The following is a 13,939-nucleotide window of genomic DNA, read 5'->3' as shown; positions in this document are numbered from 1 at the left end:
CCTAATTTCAGTTTTTTGACTTATAATCGAAGAATCGAAGCATTGATCGTCGAGAAATTACCGTTGATGCTTGCTATCCTTCCTTCCTTCCTTCTAGTGCAAGCTACCATGTCAATGGATAGCTAAACACTTTTGTGTCAAGGCTTTGATGTAATCTTTCTTACTTTTTGTATGTTTTTCTTATAAATATTGTGTATGAACAAGTTGTTAATCAATATAGAGGATGTAGTTTGCTTTATCTTAACTTTCTATGGTTAAAATGTTTGTGAAATACAATGTTTGAATCTTGACCTAACTATATCATCTATCAAACATTAAGTCTAGACATGGAACTAATGGTTGATAATCACTTTGTATCGGTTTTTAAATGTTATTTGTGTTGTTCAATCGATTGAGAAATCATTGGTTGAACAATCAAGTAAGTCTTGCTATAACGTTGCGGAAACGAACGGTATAGACGTACGATACGTGAGATATTGATTGATAACTACTTCATACGCATGATCTTAGGAAGACATACAAATTATAGGTTGATGAAATCAAGTCTTGATACTTCTCTTTAAAACTTAGAACTTTCTTTAATTTAATCCTTGCTACTAAAATTGTTGAATGATCTTCTGCAAACCAAAAAACCAAAGTAATATTAACTCAAGGCAACATAAACTATAGAACGGTGGTGATATCGCACCAATCCCTGAGGAAACGATAATCTAAAAGTACCACAATAGTCTTCTAACAAAATGGCGCCGTTGCCGGGGATTGTTGTTTAGATATTACAAGCATTGCAATAGTTTGTTTTGTCTTGAGTCTTATAATTAAATCTCTTATTTCTTAGCTCTTATCCCTTGTGTTTGTTAATTTGCTTGGTTAGTTTTTCAGATTACAGTTTATGTGAGGACGTATACCTGCAGATCAACTCCTTTTTGATCCTGAGATTGAGAGGACTGCACGTAGAGAGAATAGCAAAACTCGTAGGAGGAGACAACTAGCTAGGGAAAGAAGACAACAACAAGAAGCATCTTCTTCTTCAACTCCAGTTGAACACTTAGTTGAGGAAGAAATGGTTGCGGATCCTAATGTTCCAGCTCGAGGGCCTTGTGTTAATAGCCCTCGTCTGAATGCACAATTTGCTCGTGATCAAGCCAATGGAAGGAACTCCGAAATGAAAACGGGGTTACTCCAATTACTTTATCAGAATCCTTTCACAGGAGCAGATGACGAGGATCCGTTTACTCATCTAACAAAGTTCTACGAGATCGCCGGAACAATTGGTGCTCCGGAAGCCGAAGAAGAACAGGTGTTCAGGAGACTTTTCCTCATTCCTTAATTGGAAAAGCTAAGGAATGGTACCTTGATCAACCAAATAATGTCATGACAAATTGGAACGAGTTAGAAGAGAAATTTCTGGATCGGTTCTTTCCTCACAATAGGTTCATGGAAGCAATTTCTATCATTGATAGGATGGCTTTGAATGATCATCAAGGGCAAGATAACCGTAGTGCATCGCAAAGAAAGCCGGGAGTTCTTGAATTGAATACTAGTGATGCAATACTTGCTCAAAACAAGTTGATGACACAACAAGTAGAATTGCTCACTCAACAAATGTCAAAACTACCTCAAAAAATCAAAGAGATAAATGGGATCCCTACTAAAAATCAACAAGTGATGTGTTGTGAATTGTGTAGGGGTGACCATCAAACTGGTTTTTGTCCTCCACCAGGTGAAGAGGTGAATTAAGTGTCTAATCCTTATCAAGTTTATGGTGGGAGACAACAACAACAACCTTACAACAATAACCAAGGTTACCAACAAAGAGGTAATCAAGGTTATCAAGGATGGAGGCCGGATGCGGGCCCATCAAATCGTCAAAATCCTTACCTAGGTGGTTATAATCAACAACCTCAACAACCTCAACAAACAAAGCTTTCAATAGTAGACACTCTTAGTCAATTCATACAATTGCAAATTGCGAGCCAAAAGAGTACGGATGCCGCCATAAAGAACCTTGAAACTCAAGTCGGGCAATTGTCAAAGCAACTTGCCGATCAAAACAAAGGTCCTTTTCCGGCTACTACACAAGAAAATCCTCGTGAGCATTGTAAGTCAATTCTAACTCGTAGCGGTAGAAATATTGATATGGGTGTAGGAGAGATAGTTGAGGAGGAAATTGTTGAAAGTGAAAAAGATAGGGTGATTGAAGTAGAAAAGAATGTTGAGGGTGATTTAGTTGAAAATGAGAAAGAAAAAGAATTAGTGGAAAAAGAAACTCTTGAGAAAGTAGTAGAAAAAGAGAGAAACAAATTGAGTGTGAGTGAAACGGGGAAGATGAAAGAAAACGCAATTCATGTGAAGAAATTACCTTACCCACCCGGTCCGTCAAAGAAAGATGATGAAAAGCACTATGCTCGATTCTTGGATATATTTAGTAAATTACAAATAAATGTTCCTTTTTCCGAGGCATTAGAGCAAATGCCGATGTATGCAAAATTCATCAAAGACATCATCACAAAAAACCTATAAAATCAACGCACTACACCTATAAAATCAAATGATCCTGGACGGGTAACTTTACCGGTGTCTATTGGAAATGTTCATATAGGCAAAGGTTTGGTCGATACCGATTCGAGTATTAATTTGATCCCTTTGTCTATGGTGAGAAGGTTAGGAATCAATGACTTGAAGCCAACTCGAATGATGTTATCACTAGCGGATAAATCCACAGCTCATCCTCATGGAGTTGCGGAAGACTTTCTTGTCAAGGTTGACAAATTTTGGTTTCCGGTTGACTTTGTTGTCATAGACATGGAAGAAGATCCAGATATACCATTGATCTTAGGAAGACCCTTCATGAAGACGGCCCAAATGATGATAGACATTGATGATGGCTTAATGAAATTGCGATACCAAGACGAGGAATTATGTCTTAATCTCTTTGAAGCCATCAAGCATCCTAGTGATGACGATGATTGTTTTAGAATCGATGCCACAGAAAAAGCGATTAAGAAAGTGGAGAATCAAATGCACTTGTCTAATCCTCTTGAGAAAACTTTGATGGAAGCTCTTGAAGTGCTTACAAAAGATCAAGAGAAGGAAATTGAAGATTGCTTGAGAAATCTTGAGGCATGTGATGAGATAAATCCTTTTGAAGCTCAAATTGAAGAATTGAAAGATGAGCTTGAAGTTGAAGAATCAAAGATGGAATTGAAAGTGTTACCTTTTCACTTGAAGTATGTGTTTCTAGAGAAGAATGAAAAAAAGTCGGTTATCATTAGCAATGCCCTTTCAAAGGGTGAAGAAGAAAAATTACTTGTGGTCTTAGAAAGAAACCAAGAAGCAATGGGATGGACACTTTCCGATCTCAAAGGCATTAGTCCCTCCTTTTGTATGCATAAGATTTTGATGGAGGATGACTTTAAACCGGTGGCACAACCATAAAGACGATTGAATCCGGTGATGAAAGAGGTAGTGAGAAAGGAAGTAGTGAAAATGTTAGAAGCCGGGATGATTTATCCGATCTCGGATAGTCCTTGGGTGAGTCCCGTCCATGTGGTGCCTAAGAAAGGTGGAATGACGGTGATTCGAAATGAGAAGAATGAGCTAATTCCTACTCGAACCCTGACGATATGGAGGATGTGTATCGATTATCGTAGGCTAAATAAAGCTACGAGGAAAGATCATTTTCCCTTACCGTTTATGGATCAAATGCTCGAGAGATTATCCGGCCAACAATTTTATTGTTTCTTAGACGGGTATTTGGGATACAATCAAATTGTAGTCAATCCCAGGGATCATGAGAAGACCGCTTTCACATGCCCTTTCGGTATTTTTGCTTATCGGCGAATGCCTTTCGGGTTATGTAATGCACCGGTAACATTTCAACGGTGTATGCAAGCTATCTTTTCTGACTTGATCGAGAAGTGCATTGAGGTTTTTATGGATGACTTCTCGGTTTTTGGTGCTTCTTTTGATCTATGTTTGAAAAATCTTGATACCGTGCTCAGTCGTTGTATGGAATCAAATTTGGTTCTAAATTGGGAGAAGTGCAACTTTATGGTTACCGAAGGAATTGTGCTCGGCCACAAGGTTTCTTCAAGAGGCCTTGAGGTGGATAAAGCCAAAATTGAAGTGATAGAGAAGTTGCCTCCTCCATTGAATGTGAATGGTATCCGAAGTTTTCTAGGACATGCCGGGTTTTATCGAAGATTTATCAAAGATTTCTCCAAAGTTGCAAAGCCATTGAGTAATCTACTCAACAAAGGTACGGAATATCTCTTCGATGAATCTTGTTTAAATGCATTTCTAGAGCTTAAAGAAAAGTTGGTCACCACACCCATAATCGTCGCTCCTAATTGGTCCCTTGAATTTGAACTAATGTGTGATGCGAGTGACTATGCGGTGGGTGCCGTTCTAGGACAAAGAAAGAATAAAATTTTTCATGCTATTCACTATGCGAGCAAAGTTTTAAATGAAGCCTAAGTTAATTACGCAACCACCGAAAAAGAATTGTTCGTTATAGTGTTTGCTTTGGAGAAATTTCGTTCTTATTTAATTGGTTCAAAAAGTGTGTGTTATACTGACCATGTAGCTATCAAGTACTTGCTCACAAAGCCGGACTCAAAACAAAGGCTAATTAGGTGGATTCTCTTGCTTCAAGAGTTTGATATTGAGATAAGAGACAAAAAAGGGTCCGAAAACGTGGTAGCTGATCATTTATCTCGGTTGGTGAATACCGAGGTAACACAATTTGAAAGTGATATGAGAGAGGAATTTCCGGATGAGAAACTATTTTTGGTCCAAGAAGTTAGACCTTGGTTCGCGGTCATGGCTAACCATAAAGCGACCGGGTGGATTCCCGAAGATCTAACTTGGAACCAAAAACGGAAGTTCTTATCCGATGCAAACTTTTATGTGTGGGATGAGCCTTATCTATTCAAGTTAAATAGTGACAATCTCTTGAGGAGATGTGTTACAAGTGAGGAATCCCAAAGTATTTTGTGGCATTGTCACAACTCACCATATGGTGGCCATTATAATGGATTGCGTACGACGACCAAAGTCCTTCAGGCGGGCTTTTGGTGGCCTACGTTATTTAAAGACGCTTACCATCATGTGTCGGGTTGTGATAGTTGTCAACGGAGTGGTGGGATTGGTAGACGAGAGGAAATGCCCCTACAAAGCTTCTTAGAGGTGGAAGTGTTTGATAGTTGGGATATTGACTTTGTCGGTCCATTTCCATCCTCTTTGTCTAACGAGTACATTTTGGTCGCGGAAGACTATGTTTCGAAGTGGGTGGAAGCGATTGCTTCACCTAAAGCCGACGGTAAAACCGTGATAAAATTTTTGAAAAGAAACATTTTTGCGCGTTTTGGTACGCCTCGTGTGTTGATAAGTGATGGCGGATCGCATTTTTGCAATGCTCCACTTGAAAAAGTGTTGGAGCAATATGGAGTTAAGCATAAAGTTGCCACTCCATACCATCCACAAACTAATGGTCAAGCTGAGGTATCGAATCGTGAGATCAAGCGAATTCTTGAGAAAACAGTTTCGAGTTCTAGAAAAGATTGGTCGCTTAAGCTTAATGAAGCATTGTGGGCTTATCAGACCGCTTTTAAAGCCCCGATTGGTCTCACACCGTTTCAAATGGTGTACGGCAAAAGTTTCCACCTTCCGGTGGAATTAGAACATAAAGCCTTTTGGGCTTTGAAATTGTTAAATTTCGATCCTAAGTCGTGTGGCGAAAAAAGAAAAGTTTAACTCCATGAGTTGGACGAGTTGAGGTTACATGCCTACCATTCAAACACGATTTACAAGGAGAAGGTAAAATTCTATCACGATAGTAAAATACGTGTGAAAGACTTTAAGGTCGGACAGCTTGTGCTTCTTTTCAATTCCCGTTTGAAGCTTTTTCCGGGAAAATTGAAATCTAAGTGGTCCGGACCGTTTTTAGTCAAAGAGGTAAGGAATTACGGGGCTATAGTGGTAGAGGATACAAAAACAAAGAAAGAATGGACGGTAAATGGTCAGAGGTAGAAGGTGTATCGTGGAAGTGAGTTTAATCAGGAAACAAGTGTTCTTGCTCTAGGTGATCCTTGATATCGCCTTTGGCCGTCGAGCTGACCGATGTTAAACAAAGCGCTTATTGGGAGGCACCCCAATTTGTAAGTATTCTACTTGTTTTATGTGTTTTTTACCGTTTTTGTGTTTTAAGCTGATATCGAGCCAGAAATGGTCTACCGGTAAAGTTACGCGTGCTGATAAAAAGAAGTTTTTTGCTGTTCTGGTGTAGCTCGCGGCGCGCCCTCTAAGCTCGCGACGCGCGCTGTTCCTTAATTGAAAAATATTTTGGCAGAAGTGATCGCGCGGCGCGGCCTCTTAGCTTGCGACGCGCGCTGAACAAATAAACAAAAAAAAAAATTAATTTCTGGGTTGGGCCCAGAATGGGACCCGACCCATCCCCCTCCCTCTTTTACGAGTTAATTAGGGTTAGAGGCACTTTTGCCTCTTTTCCCAAATATTTGAAAAAGTTCTCCCCTTCTCCTTCTCCCATCCTTGTTTGATATTGTTTACTTTCTCCTTCACCATCTTCATCATCATTTAGAGGTATGTGTTCTTCTTCTTCTTCTTCTTCTTCCTCATTATGTTAATATAATTTTTAGGTTTTATAGAATTAGATTTAGGATTAGAAATTTTTGTGAATATAGGGTTGATTAGAGACTTAAATTGGTTAGGATTAGCAAATGGGTCTGTTTAAATTAAGTTTTAATTGTTAGTGGTGGCTGCAACCATGGTTGCAGCTCTGTTTTTTCTGTGTTTCGCACGTCTCGCGTCGCAAGCTGAAGCGCGCGTTGCGCGCTGAGTTTAATATTGTTTTATGTTGAATTCTGTTTCTGTTCCGTGCAATGTGGTTTTGTTTTACAATTATGTTCGGTCTTTTACTGTGTTATAGATGTGAATATTTGTGCTAACCATTTTGGATCGAATTGTGTTTGTGTTTTGTTTTTGTGTGCAGATGGCTCCTCCTTTGAAAAAGAAAAGAGGTGCTGCCGGTGAATCTTCCGGCTCCCAGACGCGCTATGACCAAACACGGTTCCGTGGTCCTGAACATGAAGCTAGGTATGAAGACTTAAAGGGATGCACGGTTTGGCCAGAGAGAACCATTGAAACCAGTGAGGGAGGAAATTATTCTGAGGCTTGGGGCTACTTGAGCGATACTTGCTGGGAAAAGTTGTATGAGCCTGGCAAGTTCTATCAGGTCGAGATCCTTCGGGAGTTTTATTCTAATGCTTTGCCTGCAGGTAGATGGGTTCCGACCGAGGCATTCCCATTTAAGACGTGGGTAAGAGGAAAAGGGATTGATTTCTCCAAGGATTCGATCTTTGATTTTCTAGATGATCCTCGGGCTTTGATTAAGGAGTGTAGGTACCATCCTCGGTTAAATCAGGGAAGTTGGGATGCTGAGGCTATGAGGGAGAAGTTGTGCCAAAGTGGGTGGAGTTATGATTTGAGCACCACTGGACACCCTAAGACCTTCACCCGTCGGAATCTCACTCATGATGCTCAGTTGGTAACTTCTGTGGTCCTGTATAATTTAAGGCCACGAAGTCACACCACTACTATTACACTGGACACAGCTGGTCTAGTGTACTGTATTCTGATGGGTGAGGAGGTTGATATTTCTAGGATAGTAGCAAATGAATTGAAGAGGGTTGCTCTGAATGGTACGAGTTTTGGCGATAGGGCCAAGTGCCGGTTGATTTTTCCCGGTTTGATCATGGGGCTGTGCAGGAAGGCAGGTGTTAGGTTTCCATCTGGGGGTCTGATTCCCATGGATGGAGTGATTGATGATGTTTTTGCTAACAGGTTTTGTGCTGCTAACCCTGTTCCTGCAGCTGGTGCTCTTGCTGCGAATCCTGTTCCTGTTGCTGCTGCTCCGCCTGCTGTGCCACAGTTAGGTCAGGCTGGTGACTGGAACTGGCAGATGCACATGGCTCACCAGAGAGCTTTCTTGTTTATCCAGGATTCTCTTCAGAATCTTTCTGTGCAGCGTCCTGTGGGTACCAGAGATGATTTGGCGGCGTATGCCCGTTGGCCAGAGGAAATGCCAGGTTCTCAGGGGGGAGGTGATGGTGATGATTCTGATTCTGAGGAGGAGTGAGCTGTATTTGTTTTCTCTATAGTGTAGTTTCTAATTTTTGCATTTTTATTTTCAGTTGAAACTTTTGTGCCATCCTTGAAAGGATGAGGTATGTTGGATTATAGGCTAAGTTTAAGTCTTTTTGGATTATGTTTTGAAGTTAAGTTTTTTTTTAGATAATTTAATTTTTGCATTTTTAGTTAAATTTTCTCTGTCCTTGTGAAAGTGCTTCCTTGCTGAAGCAAGTTTTTACAACCAATTGGGGCGGTGATGATATAATGTGAAATTAGTACGTGCAGGGTACATTTTTATCGTTTATTTAATATACCATGAATTTGATGCTTTTAATTGTACACATTAGATGTCACATTTTCTTTAACAAAAATAGTTCAATAATGAATCATTGTAGTACTAAAATTAGTGTGAGGAGCCTTTCCATTGTATATATATATATATATGTATATATATATATATATATATATATATATATATATATATATATATATATATATATATATATATATATATATATATATATTATTTTGTGGATTCCAACAATGTGCGTTTAACTCGTGTTTATTATGTTTAATCTTGCGTTTTTTTTATTTAATTGGGTAAAGCATGAAAGTGATCAAAGAATTTTGTTTCGCATTGCGAGTATAACTTCTCTACCAAATATAACCTACCCGGTGAGTGTGTGAGTATTTGCTAACCACTTTGAGCCGTTTTGCCAAGATTCAATCGGTATCATTTCCTTGTTTATAAATGCCGATTTTTGATCTGAATCTTGATGACTTTCTTTTAACCTTGAAGAGTACCATGAAACGTGGTTAGGATTGATTCCTTTTCGCCTTAGAATAGGGAGCATTCGTGATTATGTGATGGTAATATTCAAGTTGGGGAGAATACAAAATTTTATTGGTTGTATTGGTGTGAAGAAGAAAATAAGTGATTGCTCAAGAGAGAAAAAGAAAGAAAAAGAAAAAGAAAGAGAAAAAGAAAAAAGAAAAAAGAGCTTTGTATATAGCTAGTTTCCTTTAAATTAAAAGGATGAACTCTTGAGCAATAAATTTGTGTGATCGGTTTATAAGGATTTGTGGATATAATTGTATTTGAATGCTCTTTTAGGTATTGACCCTTTCGTTTAAATAGCCTTGAGAAATGACACTTCCTTGTTAACCAAGCCAAGCTACAACCCTAAAGTCTTTGTGATTCTTGCTCTTGCGCTTTTTTATATAAATGTTGTGTAGATGAATGCATAATTGATTCTGGATGTTGGCGGCATTGTTGTGTGAGTGTTAGTTAGGATCCTCAATTTTGTCTCTTACTAGAGAAGTGTGTTGGTTGTGATTCAATCTTGAACTTATTTTGCTTTAGGAATTGTTGACATCATATGTGTATGTAGTATTAGTATTTTAATCATGGTGTTATTTTAGCAAAGGTAAGATGTTACTTGTGTGCTTATGGAATTTGAACCACCCAAATGTTTCTTGTCTTAGCCTGTGATCTCTTGGTAGTGTGTTTCTGTTTGAGGACAAACAAAGGTTTAAGTTGGGGAGAGTTGTTAGGTGCCAAATTGTGTTAATATTTGCTTTTATATTTGGTACCTTTCGACTACTTTTTATCGCAAATTCATGAAACCCCGTTTTCTTTGAGTAAATAATAGTAGATTAGTTATTTAGCGGTCGTTTTCTTTTAACCGTTGTTTTTAAGTGTTTTGTGTGCAGGTTTTCTTTTATTAGGTTGGAATTTTGAGGACTGGAGTAATGAGCCAATTGCATAGGCAAAGTTTCAAGATCTGCTCTAGGGCGCGTCGTGAGCTAACAGCGCGCGTCGCGCGCTGTTAAGGAATGTATGGAGTTCAAAGTCAGTAGCATCCGCGCATTGCGAGGTGAAGAGCGCGCGATGCGCCCTTGGGCGGTTTGATCATTTAATGAAGAGCTCGCGCCGCGAGAAAGAACGCGCGACGCGCGCTGCGCAGATTCTGGTTTTTTGTATATATAGTTCAGTTCTGTCCTTGTGAGAAGGGAGACCAATTGGAGAGCCAAGAAACCCTAATTTCAGTATTTTGACTTATAATCGAAGAATCGAAGCATTGATCGTCGAGAAATTACCGTTGATGCTTGCTATCCTTCCTTCCTTCCTTCTAGTGCAAGCTACCATGTCAATGGATAGCTAAACACTTTTGTGTCAAGGCTTTGATGTAATCTTCCTTACTTTTTGTATGTTTTCCTTATAAATATTGTGTATGAACAAGTTGTTAATCAATATAGAGGATGTAGTTTGCTTTATCTTAACTTTGTATGGTTAAAATGTTTGTGAAATACAATGTTTGAATCTTGACCTAACTATATCATCTATCAAACATTAAGTCTAGACATGGAACTAATGGTTGATAATCACTTTGTATCGGTTTTTAAATGTTATTTGTGTTGTTCAATCGATTGAGAAATCATTGGTTGAACAATCAAGTAAGTCTTGCTATAACGTTGCGGAAACGAACGGTATAGACGTACGATACGTGAGATATTGATTGATAACTACTTCATACGCATGATCTTAGGAAGACATACAAATTATAGGTTGATGAAATCAAGTCTTGATACTTCTCTTTAAAACTTAGAACTTTCTTTAATTTAATCCTTGCTACTAAAATTGTTGAATGATCTTCTGCAAACCAAAAAACCAAAGTAATATTAACTCAAGGCAACATAAACTATAGAACGGCGGTGATATCGCACCAATCCCTGAGGAAACGATAATCTAAAAGTACCACAATAGTCTTCTAACAGCACTCTAAACCATAAAGTGTCACTTTCACCTAGAATACACCACCTCCACTTAAAAAGAAGAGCCAAGTTAAAATCATTGATCCGCCTTATACCAAGCCCCCATTCTTGATCGGGAGGCTCATATCCTTTCAACTAACCCAATGAATTTTTCTACTAGCCTCCGCTCCACCCCACAGATATTTTCTTTGAATCTTGTTATCTCCCTTATATTTTTCTTAGGAGCTTTGTAAAAACAGAGCATAAAAGTAGCAAGAGTTTCTAAAACTGATTTCAATAGCATTATCCTACCCCCGAAACTAAGAATCCGACCCTTTCAACTAGACAATCTCTTCTCATGTTTAAGCAAAAGCGGGCTCCAAAGAGATATCCTTTTAGGGTTAGCTCTTATTGGAATTCCGAGAAACATAAACTCTTTTTCCTCCCTCCTACACGAAAGAAAAGTCGTGGCTACATCCATGAAGGTAGGAATTCTTTTGATGTCGACAAGTTTTCTCTTGTGAAAATTGATACCGAGATCCGAAACAAGTTCGAAACCCCTTAAGACCGACTTTATTGCCCAAAGATGATTCCAACTACCATCCCCTGCAAACAAAATATCACCCGCGAATCGAAGAATATCGATAAAACAATTCCCTTTCAGATGACATCCTACAAAATCTCCGTTTTTCACCGCTTTATTAACTAAGCCCTTTAATCCTTTCGCCACAATATCAAAAAGAAAAGGAGAGATCAGATCTCCTTGTCTCAAACCTCTCTTCACCTTGAATTCCTTTTTAGGACTACCGTTAACCAAAACCGACATATCACTAGAAAAAATCATTGCCTCCATCCAATTCATCCAGATATCTCCGAAACTCATTCTCCCCAACATGTATCTCAGAAAAGACCAACTAACTTTATCGTAGGCCTTCTCAAAGTCTATTTTAAAAAGTAAGCACCGTCTCCCTTCCTTATTCACAATCATCATTATTATTATTATTATTATTATTATTATTATTATTATTATTATTATTATTATCATTATTATTATTATTTAAAAAAAACTATTATTTTAGAGATATCAGATTGAAATGATACATTAAAATTTCCTTTCTTTCATTTTTATAATTTGAAAATAATTTCAAGAAAATAAAAATATTGTTATATAAATTTTATGAAAATAATATATATCAAAATTAGTAAGTATTTAACAGGTTAATATATTAGATATGTCATTTTGTAAAAATAATCTTCTTAATTTGTCACATATAATTGTGATGAACATCATATATATCAAAGTATATAAGTAACTATATAAGTTATATATTTTTTGCATTTGATGATATCTAACACTGGAGTGAAGATCTTCTCTATTTGTTCTTTCCATTTTTTCTTTTCGTTACCATAGTTTTAAAGATATTTGTATTGTATAAATAATAAATTGATACATCAATTGTCACATTATTATTTTTATATAAGTTTAATTGATATACGCTGTCAGTGTAAATTTTTTTACACCATCATTAGATCCTGAACATCCAATTGTATTACTTTAAAAGAAGTTAAAATAAGAGTCAAATCTTTTATACTTATCAATGGTTGTGATTGCTGACAGTGTAAAAAATCTTTATACTGTCAGTGCATATCAATTAAATTCTATTTATATTCTTAAAATTTTGATAATGCACAAAATGGAGAAGAAACAAAATGAAGAGGATATTGACTCCTAACACTTTGTGATTTTCCTTTTGAAAAAAGAAGAATTTTTTGAAGATACCACATCGGAATATGGGTGATGTGTTACAGATGAGTTGAAGTATTTGTATTAATGTGCGCACTTGTAATTTAATATATTACCTGGTGGAGACTCGCGTGATGTGCGGGGTTGAGATGAACTTTTTGGTATTATAAATGTAGATGTAGATTTTAATTATGTTTATTAAAAAATATTGTAACTGAGACTATGACATACATGTGATGAAAAGAGAGACTAAAAGTTTAAGTGAAAAGAAATATGTTTGAATCATAAATATGTAAATATGACCTCACAATTTAATTTTAAAACATTAAATGAGTCTAAAGAATTTCAAGAATTTTTTGGGCTATTATCATTTTTACCTCCTAAAAATTATTGTGTAAGAATTAAACACATGTCCTTTAACTCCTTACCACCAAGACCCTTACCACTATATTGTTCTTGTTATGAAATTAACTAAAACAATAGAGAGATCAAAGAGAGGTAGAGAAGAAAGAGAGCAATATTATCTTATCTTATTTCAAGTGTGCTTTACATTGTAATATGAGTCTCTATTTATAGGACTCAAGGGAGATAGAAAATCACACATATTAAACACATATTAAGTATGGAATAGGAAGATGAAGAACATGGAGATGGATGGACATCCACTAACACAAATATTCATAACACTCCCCCTTGGATGTCCATTGAGGATATGCCTCGTTAAAACCTTACTAGAAAAAACCCAGTGGGAAAAATTCTAGTGAAGGAAAAAGAGTACAATATCCTTTGAATGTGAATTGCCTCGTTAAAAACCTTACCAGGAAAACCCAATGGGACAAAACCATGGTGAAGGAAAAAAGAGTGCAAAACATATGTATTTCTCCCCCTCATGTAGACATTTACATGTGAGACGATATTCTTTGTAGTTGTTTCTTAAAATGTCTTCTTCGAAGTGACTTCATGTAGTGGTAATAGTAATGCGGGATTTGATGAAGTTGTTTCCATGAGTTGTTTCATAGATCTCCATGAAATGGTTATACCATCACATGTAAATAAATAGCCTGTTTCTGATCTACTATTGTGAGAATCTGACAAGTAACCAGCATCTCTAAGATAACGAAGTATATGTTTGACTCCGTTCAAATGTCTTCATGTAGGTGAATAATTGTATCTTGGTAATAGATTGACCACAAACGATATATCAAGACGTGTATAATTAGCAAGGTACATTAGTGCTCCAATTGCACTAAGATATGGTACTTCAGGACCAAACAATTTTGTAATCATTTTCTT

General features: G+C 37.2%; 1 protein-coding gene across 1 annotated transcript; it reads right to left on the bottom strand.

The window, feature by feature from the left end:
* Positions 1–11,239: 11,239 nt before the first annotated feature.
* Positions 11,240–11,728, bottom strand: LOC131649521 (uncharacterized). Its single transcript, XM_058919281.1, has one exon. It carries the CDS (start codon positions 11,726–11,728, stop codon positions 11,240–11,242), a length of 489 nt encoding a protein of 162 aa, XP_058775264.1.
* Between the last annotated feature and the right edge of the window lie 2,211 nt (positions 11,729–13,939).

The sequence above is a fragment of the Vicia villosa genome, linkage group LG2 (genome assembly GCF_029867415.1).
Source record: "Vicia villosa cultivar HV-30 ecotype Madison, WI linkage group LG2, Vvil1.0, whole genome shotgun sequence".
Lineage (NCBI taxonomy): Eukaryota > Viridiplantae > Streptophyta > Magnoliopsida > Fabales > Fabaceae > Vicia > Vicia villosa.
This window is presented reverse-complemented; position numbering and strand designations above follow the sequence as displayed.